At 41.9% G+C, this 14,492-nt stretch overlaps 1 protein-coding gene across 1 annotated transcript in view; it reads right to left on the bottom strand.

The window, feature by feature from the left end:
- Window positions 1-789: 789 nt before the first annotated feature.
- IKBIP (IKBKB interacting protein) overlaps window positions 790-14,492 on the bottom strand; it is a 35,034-nt gene continuing 21,331 nt past the window's right edge. The window contains exon 3 of the mRNA XM_077468459.1: window positions 790-1,630. Coding sequence (XP_077324585.1) covers window positions 887-1,630 — 744 coding nt within the window. The 3' untranslated portion in view covers window positions 790-886. The remainder of the gene's footprint in view (window positions 1,631-14,492) is intronic.

The following is a 14,492-nucleotide window of genomic DNA, read 5'->3' on the forward strand; positions in this document are numbered from 1 at the left end:
TTCCCTCTGCACTCTTCCTCCTCATTGGCTCTGAGACAACAGGGTGGCTTGGTAGCGAGCCTGCACAAGTGCCCCCATAGCAATCAGCTTGCTATGGGAGCATTCAGCAGGGGGGGGGGGAGAATGAGCCAGGAGCACCAGCGGGGACCTCAAAAAGAGGAGGATTAGGACTGCTCTGTGCTAAACCATTGCACAGAGCAGGTAAGTATGACATGTTTATTATTTTAAAGAAAAAAATAAAATGTACATTTAGAATTACTTTAAAGCTAAACTTGGGGCAAGATTCAAACCTTCCCTTGCAGTGGGGCTAAAACTGCATTGCAAGGGTTGAATTCACAATTTTGTCTAGAGTACCATTAAAAAGCAGCTTTACTTACTTTAACCCTTGTCCCTGTGGGGCTCGCCTTTTTCTTCAATATTCTGGGTTGTAGGTTGGCCCATGGCATTGTCACTTACAGTGAAGAATTGCTAGTCCTATATTGTACATAGTGATGTCAGAGTGTGGCCAACAGAATGTAGCAGAGGAAGCGGCTTCATGGGACCAATCACACAGAAAGAAGGAAGCATGTTGGTGCAAGGGAAAACATTTGTAAACCTGCATTTGAAGGTACCCTAGACAGAAATGACCATTTAATACGTGCAATGCGAGGGAAGCCCCACTGCAAGGGTAGTTTTAAATTTTCCCCGGAGTTCAGCATAATAAGGTTATATTAGACTGCTGTGTTGACTGTGGACTGGTGCAAAAAGTGTAATTTACAAGGAAAATCCATACAAATCAATAACACAAACTAAAGAAAACTTATTTTAATTTTCTATAAAACATCACATAAATTGAACAACACAAGGCTCTAAAGCTAGTCTTCACACGATTTATTTTTTTAATGGCCTACACATTGCTTATTTTATCATTTAGAGCCAGAATTTCAGAATTAATCACAGTTAAGTTGTACATTTTGTCACTTAGCATATTAATATCATTCTCTCTGTTCAGTAGATCAGCCGCTAATCTGCCAATTCTTAGTGACAGTTCGTTCAGCAAAGCTTCTAAACGAGCAAAGTCCTTCCTCAGAGTAAATACCTTGGGCTTTAACTCATTGGCAAAGTTAACTGCCTGCAGGACTTTTAGCCGGTCACTCTCTAGATTTAAGAGTTTATCTGAGTTGCTAGTAAAGTTTCCTCTAATCTCAGTTAATCTCAGTTTGATGAGGTCTATTCGGTTGGAATTTGTAGCCACGGAGTCCTTGAGTGAAGTGATTCGGTCAATGCTGTGTGCTAAAGCATCTCCGATAAGCTGTGCTGTGTTTTTCTCTACCTTCTCCAATTTTTTCTCCAGATCACTGACTGAGTTTGTCAATAAGGCAACGTCATCCTCCATGCCAGATACTCTCCTGACGTCTGTCTTCACAGTGGCGAGCTTGCTAGATACATCTTTGGCAATAGCTGCTGTGCTCTTTTCTGTTTGGGAAACAACCAGTTCAAGGTTGGTTAAGTTGCCCTCTAGATGTCCCCTATTTCCAGAAATAGTGTTTGTCCATTGTTTCATATTGGCTACGTCATACTGAAGCTGCTCTAAGCGTTTTTGGAGCTGGAGGTCCTTCAGCTTTGTCACAGCCTGTGTGCTTTCTTCCAACTATGAAAAACATAAAGATGAAATGTCAAATACACATATTAGAAATGTTACAAAGAACCCAAAAAGATGTAACATCAAAATACAAATACAATACAATACACACACTATATATAGCCAAAAGCATGTGAACACTCCTTGAAACTAAAAATTGTGTGCTTCCAACTTGTACAGTCATTTAGAGTAGGCCCTCTTCTATTCCAAAAGAAATTTGCTGCACTAACTGTGATAATGTGGAAAATGAACACTCAATTCAATGTGAAATCAAAAAAAAAAAAAAAAAAAAAAAAAAAAAGTATAAAGTCTGCTTTACATATGTGCAAAAAATTAATAACCGTCCCAATCGAATACCAATGCTTTTATAAATAACGTGTTCAATCAAATCTTGTGATCACCACATGGACTATCATCACCATAAGAAATAGGGTCTATACGTTCCTTAAGACTCCATTACAGAGTCCAATCAGCCTATAAATGATCGTCTCATCATGGAGAGGTTCGACCCACCCTGCTTAGCTGGACTCTTGCAGTGTCTCCCACTCACCAGTGTATATTAAAATGAATGGCAACCATATATTTCATGAGCTCCACCATAAAATCAAAACGGGAGAGCCCACATAGTGTAAATCCGTATAAAACTTTGAATGCATTCAAAGCACATAAAACGAATCATATATTGACCACACAACAGTGCTTTTGTATAGAAAAAATTCCCAGGCAATATTGCAAATACTCTAAAAAGTTACCAATCCAGACAGGCATGGCAACGTTACGTACATTCACTCCGCCCTACACTTTTCGCATACTGTCATTATTTATGAACCTGATGACATCAGTTATGACGAAACTCATAGGGAGTTTTCTAAACTATGTGATGGTCAGGTGTTCCCAAACGTTTGTTAGTATAAGGTATATTTAAAGTGTATCTCCAGCCCAAACCTTTTTTTTCTAATTTTAAAGTAGAGTTTACATTTTGCTGTATGAAATGTATTTCAAGTAGAAATTCCATGTCTATGTCTCCCTAAAAACATAATAGTAAATAATTACTTTTTGCCACCTTTCTAATAAAAAAACAGAAAGGTGGCAAAATAATTGCCTCAGAAGACTGTAGAAACCAACACTTCTGGGGTTGTCAGGTTTTTGGTCCTTGGTGGTTCCTCACCCAGACCTCAAACATCATACAGCTCCCATCATTTGAGCTGTGTTCAGCGACAAAGGAAGTAGGAGAGGTAAGCATTTAAAATCTTTGCAAGGATACCTTTTGATTTTAGTTTGCGATCTTTTACATTCAGAGTTTGAATTTTTATTAAGTGTTTCATTCCAATGACAAAGTTTCTTGAAGCAGGCTTGCTAAAATGAACGGTACAGAAGTACATATACCATTTTTTGTGTGGATTTTTATGAATTTGCAAAAAAAAAGGATAGAGATATATATATATATATATATATATATATATATATATATATATATATATATATATATATATATATATATATATATATATATATATATATATATATATATATATATATATATATATATATATATATATAGATATATATATCTCCTTTTTTTTTTTGTGCCTACCTTTGCATATTAAATAAAAGCACTTATATGAAATGCTCAAATGTACAAAAATTCTGGAATAAAAACACAAAAGAACAATGCAACAGAAATGCAATAATGCATATGTATAATTTTGCAAAAGACTTTTAAAATATAATCTGAACAAAGCAGTAATACTGTATGGTACAAAATGTTAGACTTTTCCAGGCACATTTATTTAAACCTAAACTTGTTTCAAAAACATACAAAGGATGAAGATTAAAATACCCACATCCACAACCTTAACCCCAACTGTATAGTGTCATTTACAAAAGTAATGCATTAAAAAAAGCCCACAACAACCAATCAAATGTCATCTTGCATATTCTGACATGGACTAGAAAAATTAAAGCTAGAATCGAATTGGTTGTTGTATCAAACATATTTTGTTTGCAATGGTTATTAATAAGATGAATTGTCCTTGTTGAGACAGCAGTCTGGTATACACCACACCTATGATTTAAAGCAGAACTTTTTTTTTTTCCATGTCCTTGTTGCTGATCTCCTACCTTTACCCACTTTGCCATCCATGTTATTCTGAGCTCTGTAGTTCCTCTGTAATAGGCTGCTGAAAAAACGTTATTGCCTGCTGAGTTCCTGTTGTAAGACCGCTGGCTGCCATCTCTCCCCTCAGCTCTGCCAGCGGTCTGACACGCCCCCTTGTAGTCCTCTGAAAGCTGAGCAGGAAGGAAGCAGAGATGTTGTGGGCGGAGGGGGTCTCACAGCCCCCGGACTGTGCCGCCCATGGAGGTGGTGTCCTCCCTCCTCCTCCTACTCTGCTCCCCTACTCCATTCCAGCCGCACTACCCCCGCTGCCCCCCGCCTGCTATCTTCGTGCAGAGTGGGGATTATCATCAGTATTTACTTGTATGACACATCGGGATCTCCCACTGTGTGCGGTATTGTATATGAGAACACTGATGCTGATGTCCCATTCCCCCGTTATAGGAACAGTGCGCTGGGGGCGGGGCATCAGCGATCTGTGTTCTCATATAACAATACCAGAAACCGCGGGAGATCCCCGCTGTGTATATACAATTACTGATAGTCCCCGCTCGGCACTGGTGGTCCCTGACAACTGCCACTGGTGGTCCCTGACAACTGCCACTGGTGGTCCCTGACAACTGCCACTGGTGGTCCCTGACATGGTGGACCCCGACAAATGGCATTGGTGGCCCCTGACAAGCGGCACTGGTGGTCCCACACAAGGTGGTTCCTGACAAGCAGCACTGGTGGTCCCTGACAAGGTGGTCCCTGACAAGTGGCACTGGTGGCCCCCGACAAGTGGCACTGGTGGCCCCCGACATGTTGGTCCCTGACAAGCTGCACTTGTTTGCATTTATATTAAATGCATTAAATGTATTTAACTAAATGTATTTAATATTATATTAATATGCATTTATATTAAAATGCTTTGCGTTGATAAGGCTGTAATCTATCATATCATGTGTTATGTATGGCTTGCTGGCTGCAGAATGAGGGGTGTGATTTATGCTGAAGTGAGCGAGTTCACATTTATGTGTACATTCACTCCCATCCCAAGGATTCATGGGAAATGTAGGCCGATTACAGTTAGAGAGAGAGAAATTGATATGATGCAATCACTCTAAGCCCTTGTACACACGGTCAGAGATTCCGACAACCAAATCCGTTGGATTTTGTCTGAAACTGTTGTATACACAGGGTCGGACAAAGTTGTCGGAAAATCCGACATGATGACGTTATTTCGTTACGACGGGACAACGTTCACGCTAGTAGCCAATAGCTTTGGTGTAGGAATTTGATCTGAGCATGCGTGGCACTTTGTCCGATCGGAATTCTCTACACATGATCGGAGTATGTCCGATCGGAGCATTTTGTTGGAAAATTTTACCAACAAGTTGGAAAACTTGGTCCGTCGGAGTACAGTCCGATGTAGACCACACACAGTCGGAATATCCGACAAAATTCTTACTAAATGGTAAGAAATTTCACAAAAGTAATAACTGTTCAGTGTTTTTTGTGAGGGTGGGGTGTAATAATGGGGGAAATTTTGAAAATCCCGGAGTTTTGCTTTAAGTATAATTCTGTACTTGGGCTCCACCTTTATTAAAAATTGGCCTTACAACTGCTTCCGCTCTTTAAGCGGAGTTCCATCCAAAAGTGGAACTTCCGCTTGTTATACTCCTCCCCCCCCCTCCGGTGCCACATTTGGCACCTTTCGGGGGGACAGGATACCCATCTTTCACAGGTATCCTGTTCCCACTTCCAGGAGCCTCAGCCGCGGGTATTGGACGTCACTGCCAGTGCTCCCTCCTCCTCCTCCTCCCCCGGCCGCCGGGCCAGTAGGAGAGAGGAGTGGAGCCTCATACATGCACAGTAGAGTTTCCGGCGTGAAGCTGGGTACCCTTGCTTGCAATGGAGGCAGCATGCACACCACAGCTGATGGACATTAAATATGCAATGGACTCCTGCACTTAAATGGGATTTGTGAGGAATGCTCTTATTTAGTGGATGCCGCAAGCACTTTCATGAGACAACAGCTCATGTATATAGACTAAAAGAAAAAATGGTGGTGCTGCGCTTCCAAAAAAAATGGGACCTTACACGAAAATGTTATAGAGCTATTATTCAGATGGAGATATGTCAGATGGTATATATTCAAACTAGTATGGTAAAGTAGTAAGGGAGAACTCTTATCCTAATGTAGAAATTCTTCTATCAATAGTACCTGCAACAGTGTGTACACAATAATAACTGTCACAATCCCAAGTGCAACTTATGTCTCTATGATATAAAAATAGTGCTAAGTGCAAAAACACATACAGTGGTCTAACTATAAATCAGACTTCTATGACAGAAAGTGCTGAGTGCATCATAGCAAAACCAAAGTGACTGAAATATAAACAGTTACTGGCTATGTAAGAGCAAACTAGTGACAATAAAGCGACGTACACACGGGCGGACTGTATGGCCAACTTAGTCCGTCAGACAATCCGACGGACAGTCCATCCTACTTTTGAATGAACGGACTTGACCACACACGATGAACAGACAGTCCGCTGAAAGCTTGCGCGATGACGTGTACAGCACGTACGACGGGACTAGAAATAGGACGTCCAATACACAGCAATGCAACCTTTCGCCGTGTAAATCCTTTCTGAGCATGCGCCATACTTAGTCCGTCCAACTAGCCTACTCACGAGCGGACTGTCCGCTGAAGCCAAAGTTGGACGGACAATATTACGGAAATTCCGAAATACTTAGTCCGCCAGACTGCACGCTGAAAAAGTCCGCTGAAGCCCACACACCAGCGGACTGTCCGCTGAAATGTGTTTCGGCGGACTAAGTTGGACAGACAGTCCGCCCGTGTGTACGCGGCTTAATAAAGTGCAAAAAATGCAAAACTACAGTGCAAAAAATGCAAGCAAAGTGCTTAGTGTAACACAAAATATTAATAAAAAAAACATATAATAATCGAGCTATAGAACAAAACTCCATAAACAGAAAGTGCTGAGTGCAAAAAATTGGACTATATCCAGCTGTTAATGACGTGAACACAGTCCCGTGATGATGTCACATAAACATCTAAAGTGATTCTGTGCTGGGAAATGTCTCAGAGGTTCTTCCTCCACATAAGTGATTCCACGCATAAGTGTGCACACTGGGTAATTACCTTCCCGCTATATAAAATATAGAGTATATGCACCCTCCTCTTGGATATACCAGGAGTCCCAGGAAAGGGGGTGGAAGGGGGGGCCTCAGGGGGTCACTCTCAGATCTCTGTCACAATATACTCCAGCAAGATGTTCCAATATAGCTCAGAGAATAAGTATAAAGAGTGAAGTATAAAGGAGGACTGGGCAGGGACGAACCGCCCCACAATCGAATACTGACGCCCCTTCCTGGAGTGTCAGCAGGATATACATATTCAAAAAACACACCAGGCATTAAACATAAATCGCTGGTTATATATTCGCTATACCACCAACAGCGATGGGCGGCTGTGGCATATTATGATGTGATGAGTGTGCCATACCACACTATATTAAGACAAATCTGTTAACCATATCTATTATCTTGGGGGCGAAATAAAAGTGTCTCCTACTATGGCGGCTGCCATTTTATTGGAGGTTATGCAGCTAAATGATGTATACTTGTCTCCTCTCATTGAGGCGGCCATTTATTTGGTTATCTACCGGCCGTATTAGTATATTAGTCTCCATAACGTGTGTAGTCTGACCACAGACTGGAAGAGGGGAAAGAAAATTAATTCTATAGAAGGAAATTGACCAAACAATTTTTGTTATAATAATAAATGTTAATTACACTACTTGTATAGTAAAATCATTCAAAATTACAATCAAATAGAATATAAAAAAAATAATATTAATATATATAAAAAAAATTATGAAAAAATAAAAAAATTTAAATTTTTTTAATATTTTTCTTATAATTTTAATTTCTTATTGCTTCTTGTACTTAGGATCTATATGGATCTTGGAAGGGACGTTTGCATTACAATAAAAAATTTTTTTTTTAAATATATACATATTCCAAGGAAGAGAGGCAATTAAAATATTATCTTATTCAAGATCTCTGGAAGGGGGGGGGGGGGGGGGAGAAGGGGAAATTATCTAATTAGGGGAAGGACATTTTTATTTTATTTTTTTAAATCACTGATAAAGCAGTTCAGATCGAATTCTATATTTAGGGGTAAAATGTATCCAGAGAAAATATCCACTTGGATTCGATCTGACTCAATGTTCTCACCTTATGCCCACCTCTTCAGTGCTTGACATAAGGTACAATCCCCCAAAATTTAAGATCACGGGGGTCCTTTTTATGGTGTATCGCGAAATGTTTTGAAACACTGTGCTTGTCAAAACCCTTAATGATGTTCTGCACGTGTTCCTTTATTCTAACCCTCAATGGTCTTTTTGTGCGGCCTACATATTGTACTGATAGCTGATGGACATTGCTGGACTCCAGGACAGGTAAGTGTCGTATTATTAAAAGTCAGTAGCTGCAGTATATGCAGCTGCTGCCTTTTAATTTTTGCAGTGGTGGGCAGACCTCCACTTTAATAATATACAGTAATGCAGCAGTACTAGAATCACTCTGTTATGCTCTGTTTAATAACCAAAGTAATTAAGAGAATGCTTTGTGTAATTCTTTGTGGAGTACAGATTTTTAGCTATTAAAAATGTTAGCTAATGTAAGGGGTTCACTCCACGTTTAGAGCTTTAACCACTTCAATACAAGGCATTTTCACCCCCTTCCTGCCCAGGCCAATTTTCAGCACTGTAACATTTTGAATGACAATTGCGCGATCATGCAACACTGTACCCAAATTAAATTTTGATAATCTTTTTCCCCACAAATGGAGCTTTCTTTTGGCGGTATTCGATTACCTCTGCTGTTTTTTTTTTTGCGCTATAAAAAAAAAAAAAAAGACAATTTTGAAAAAAACAAACAAAAAAAAACATATTTTTAACTTTTTGCTATAATAAAATATCCCATTTATTTTTTTCCCCTCAGTTTAGGCCGATATGTATTCTTCTACTTTTTTTTTTATATAAAAACAAAAATAAAATCACAGTAAGCATACATTGATTGGTTTGTGAAAAAGTTATAGCGCCTACAAAATAGGTTATTGATTTATGGCATTTTTATCATTTTTTTTACTAGTAATTGCGGAAATCTGGGATTTTTAACATTGCAGCAGACAGATCGGACACTTTTGACACTATTTTGGGACCATAAACATTTATACATTGATCAGTGCTATAAAGATGCACTAATTACTCTACAAATGTCACTGGCAGGGAAGGGGTTAACACTACGAGGCGATCAAGGGGTTAAATGTGTTCCCTAGGTGTGTTCTAACTGGGGGGGGGCTGACTAGGGAAGGAGACCGATCGGTGTTCCTATATACTAGGAACACACGATCAGTCTCTTCTCACACACACACACACACACACACACACACACACACACACACACACACACACACACACACACACAGATCGACATTCCTGCTCTGTCACAAGCAATGGTGGGTGCCCGGCAGACATCACAGCCGCCTGTCAAGCGTACGGCTCCTGAGTGACGCGGCAGAAACACACGCACCCCCTATACCACCATATGACGCCCGCCCAGAATGGGAGAGCCACTCTTTGGGCGTCATATTACTATAGGCGGGATGGTAAGTGGTTAAGGAAATCACCACTTCATTTTTCCTTCGTTTAAGAGCTGGTTTTGCCCATTTTTATTCATTTATTTATCTGGTTTACACCACACTGTGCTCTGCGTTTTATGAGCCATTTGTAAAATGCAGGGCCCACTGAATTTTCACTGCATTAAGCTGCAAAGGATATCTATGACTTGAGTAGAGGCCAGTCAAATGGTTAAAATGATTGGGCGCTTTTCCTCAGGGGTACGATACAAGAATGGAGCCCTTGTTTACAAAAGAAAGGTGTTGAACAAATGAAATATATTACATCTTTTTTTTTATTATTAAAAGTAGAATCAGGTAGTATATATAGTAGTATACTAGAAGGTAGATTTTCATCTGACTCTCAGATTTGTACATGCCTTCTCTTTCATACATCTCTATTGTAATTTAGCCACCAAAGACAGTGGCTCAGTGCAATTACTCTGTCCTAAAGTAGAGGTAAGCCCTAAATTGAAGTACATTTGCTACAAAAAAGTGAATCAAAAATAACCATTGTTTCTTTTAAATAAAATACTGATTTCACTTTTTTTTTTTTTGCTTATTAGTTGCTGATCTAAAATGTTTTGCGGCAGCTTCCTGTCTATATTACACTCCAGCGATGGTGGCTGCATGGCATTTCTCAGGGTGGGTTTCCAGATAGTGATATCAGTAGACTGTGTTTGCATCATGCATGTTAAAACTGTCTGTAGTCTTCATTAGAAGTCCATGTGACAAGGCAACACTTATAGGAGCACAACTGGGTGATAGGGACAGTGCGAGTGTGGACACCTTATATCAGGAAAAGCCTAAAAAAGCAGAGTTAGACTTACTGGTAACTCCTTTTCTGAGAGTCTTCCAGGACAGCCCATGAGACCTAGGGCTCCTCCTACCAGGACAGGAAACACGTTACCCCCACCAGATATAAGGGCGGTCCTCTAGGCCCCAATGCAGTCTTTTTAAGAACCGTAGGACCTCCTTGCAAAACATATGCATAATACACATAGATTCAGACAAAACCGGATGGGAATCCGGCTGTCCCGGAAGACTCTCAGAAAAGGAGTTACTGGTAAGTCAAACTCAGCTTTTCTCTAAGTGACTTGCCAGTCTAGGGAGGGACAACTGCCTGAAGGACCTTAAGACCAAACGCCTGCTCCTGAGCTGATAGGAGATCCATGCAATAATGTTTAATGAAGTTACAGTTGAGTAACTGGACCATGTGGCAGCCCTGCAAATTTGTTCCAGTGAGGCACCAGCCCTCTCAGCCCAAGACGTAGATAAGGCTCTAGTTGAGTGCGCAGTAACAAAAGGTGGAGGAATTTCCCTAATTTTGTAAGCTTCAGAAATAGCCTGCTTTATCCACCTGGCTAATGTGGATTTAGATGCACCATCTCCCCTATGTTTTCCTGAAAAGAGGACAAGCAAGGCATCGGTTTTCCTAAAGGTCTTGATGACCTCAAGATAGCCAAGGAAGGTCCTCCTCACATCCAAGAAACAAAACTTTCTCTTTCTTGGTTGCCCTGCGGCGAACTACAAAAGGATGGCAGTACAATGTCCCGAGTTTGGTGGAATGTACTGGCCACCTTAGGCAAAAAACCTGGATCAGTTATTAAAACAACTCGATCCTCAAAAGTCGTGAGGAAAGGCTCCTTAACTGATAGGGCCTGCAACTCACTTACCCTACAAGCTGAGGTAATAACTACAAGAAAAAACTGCTTTAAATGTAAGTTATTTAACAGAAATATCCTCAAGGGGTTCAAAAGGAAAAATTCAACCAGGGTTTGAAGCACCAGGGACAGGTCCCAAGATGGACAACTTCTCACCACTACTGGCCTGGCCCTAGAAATTGATTTGAAAAATCTGTCGTCTATAGTGGAATTTTACAGGAGAGAAAACTGGAGGAAAACACTAAATAGCTGCCCCCTGTACCTTTAAGGTACTAAACAGAAAGACCCTTGTCGACCCCCTCTTGAAAAAAATGACAAAATTGCAGGAATATCGTGAGTTAATCTTTGATTCTCAGATAACCATGAGTTAAACTTTTTCCAAACCTTGGAATATACGGCTCTGGTGACTGGTTTCCTGCAGATTACCAGTGTCCTGACTACTTTGTCAGAGAACCCCTGGGCGCTCAGTACCTTCTCTTCAGATACCAAGCCGTCAATCTTAAGGAAATCACTTGGGGGTGGGACGCTGGACCCTGCAACAATAAGTCTTCTCTCTTCAGAAGACTCAGCGGAGGCACTGAAACTAGAGCCTGCAGCAGGGAAAACCATGGCCTCTTGGGCCAAAACGGGGCGATTAGAATGAGATCCGTTTCTCCTAGAAGAAACTTCCGGAGGACTTCTGGAATAAGTCTGATCGACGGGAAGGCATAACACAGGTTTGCCAGAGCATCGATCCCCAAAGATTGGTCTGCTGGGTTCATGGAAAATAACATTTCTGTCTTGCGGTTGTTCTGGATTGTGAACAAATCCGCTTCGGGATATCCCCATCTGCTGGTGAGATCCGCAAAGACTTCGGGATGAAGGGACCAGTTGCCTCGATCTACCTGGTAGCGGCTGAGATAATCTGCTAGACAATTGTAAGTCCCCTTCAGGTGCACAGCTGAAATTGAAGCTAGATTCCCATCTACCCATAAGATTTCCTGGGCGATTGATTGAAGTGTCCGGCTTCTCATGCCCCCCGCTTGTTGAGGTACGCGACTGTCCCAATATTGTCTGACAGAATTTGGAGATTGTGACCCCCTGATCTCTGTCTGAAATGACTGCAAGGCCCTCTGAACTGCTAGCAACTCTTTGATTGGATGAAGCCTTTGTCTCCTTTGAGGACCACTCCCCCTGTGCCCTGTATTGCTGTGGTGGGCCCCCCATCCCCAGGAACTCGCATCCATAGTAATCCTTTGGGATATAGGAATGGACCATGGGAGACCTTCTGCCAGGTGCTGGCTTGTTCTCCATCACCACAGGCTTCTTTTTAACCTGTTGGGAAGCCAGACCCTTGACTCCAGGGACCTTGCATCTCCTTCCCAGTTTCTTAATAGAAACAGTTGTAATGGACGTCGATGAAGTCTTGCCCATGGTACTGCGGGAAAGCATGAGGTCATCAGACCCACTGCCCTCGAAATCCATCTCAGTGAGACCGACTGGTTGATCTGCAATGCTGACATAGTTTTGATCATTTTTGTAATCTTCTCCTGAGGAAAAACAACGTTTTGGTCTACTGATAAAAAGTCGTAGCCCAGATATGTCACTTTCTGGGCCGGAATTAAAGCCGACTTCTCTAGGTTTATCAACCAGCCTAGGGATTGTAGGAAGTCTTGTACAGCCTGGAGAGCCACGAACAGCTCTGGTATGACTCCATCAGGAGGTCGTCCAAGTAAGGGATAACAGTTATCTCCTTTAACCTCAACGGAGCCAACGCTTTCCCCAACACGTTTATAAAAATGTGTGGGGCTGAGGAAAGACTGAAGTGGAAGGCTTGAAATTGAATCAGGACTTTTTGATCCAATAAGTCTCTGATTTGGAGACCCAGAGCCTTTGCTTTCTCTCTATCTTGGGGAGGAAAGGTGACCAATAACCAATCAGGTGGTTGGTGGGCAAATTGCAGCCTGTACCCATTGGTCACTAGGTCCAAGATGAAGGGACTCGAAGGGACTGATGCCCACTGTGGGAAGAAGGCCCTCAATCTTCCTCCCACCATGTAACATGAGTCACTGTGGCTTGGCAGGCTGTTGAGCAGGATTAAACAGGACCCCCCTTTGTGCCCTGTCCAGTGTTTCTTAGGCCTGCTGTCCTTTTCACTAGGACCCTGTTGCCTGCTAGAAAAATCTTTCTGGCTGTCAGGAATCTCTTTCTCTCTCTCTGGAAACGCCTTTTTCCTATCGGCTGTGCGTTCCAGTGCCTCCTGCAGTTCTGGGCCAAATAGATGATCGCCTGTTAAGGGAAGAACATAAAGACGTAACTTGGACGTGGAGTCCTCTGACCAGGTTTTAAGCCAAAGGCTTCTCCTGGCAGAGTTCACTAAGGCCGAAGTCCTGGCTGACATTCTTACCGATTCTGTGGAAGAATCCGCCAAAAATCCTACTGCCTGAAATAGGAGAGGAAAACACTTCAAAATATGCTCTCTGGAGGTACCTGCTGACACATGTGTCTGAATCTGAGTCAACCAAACCTCCAGATTTCTGGCCATACAAGCGGAGGCCAGAGCTGGTTTGAGGTTCCCAACAGCTGAGTCCCAAGCTCTGTGGAGAAGGATATCCCCTCTCTTGTCCATCGGATCCTTAAGCTTGCCCATATCATCGAATGCTAGGTCCGAGTTTTTTGAAACTTTTGAAAGAGCTGCGTCCAACTTGGGATTCCTATTCCATGGCTGCGCAGTGTCCATATCAAAAGGAAACCTTCTTTTCAGGTTACTAGAGAAGAATAGTTTTCTATCGGGATTATCCCTTTCCAGTTTGATAGTATCAATCAATTTACTATGTACTGGAATAACTATGTACTGGGTTCTAAAGGTTTGTGTTTTCCTATGCATCAATGTGAAAAAATACCTGGCAGTCCATGCCCCCCCCCCCCCCGATTTACTTACCTGAACCCCTTCATTCAGTCGGCTGGGACGCGCTGTCTCTCTCTCCATGGGCTCCCGGCTCTTGATTGGATAGATTGATAGCAGCGCAGCCATTGGCTCCCGCGGGGCTAAGTCCTACATTCGGCCTCTACGGACGCCAAATGATGGACTCGGGAGTGTGCCCACAAGGTAATAACCCAGGAGAGCACTTCTCCAAGGGGGTTATCTGATGCGAGGAGGAGTTGCGAGAGCCGCCGGGGGACCCCAGAAGACAAGGTTCGAGGCCACTATGTGAAAAACAAGCTGCACATTGGAGGTAAGTATGATATGTTTGTTATTAAAATAAAAATTACCCTTACAATCACTTTAACAAGTGTTGGAATTAGATATTAGCCACTCCGGAAGTGTACTGCTTCTGGCATTTTGGGATTGAACAGTAAAAAACATTGTATAGCATTGTAAAAAAGAAAGCAGAGCTTTCCTAAAACCTGAACATCAAT

This window comes from Lithobates pipiens, unplaced genomic scaffold, assembly GCF_037356315.1.
Source record: "Lithobates pipiens isolate NorthernLeopardFrog02 unplaced genomic scaffold, aLitPip1_a1.2 Scaffold_8, whole genome shotgun sequence".
NCBI lineage: Eukaryota > Metazoa > Chordata > Amphibia > Anura > Ranidae > Lithobates > Lithobates pipiens.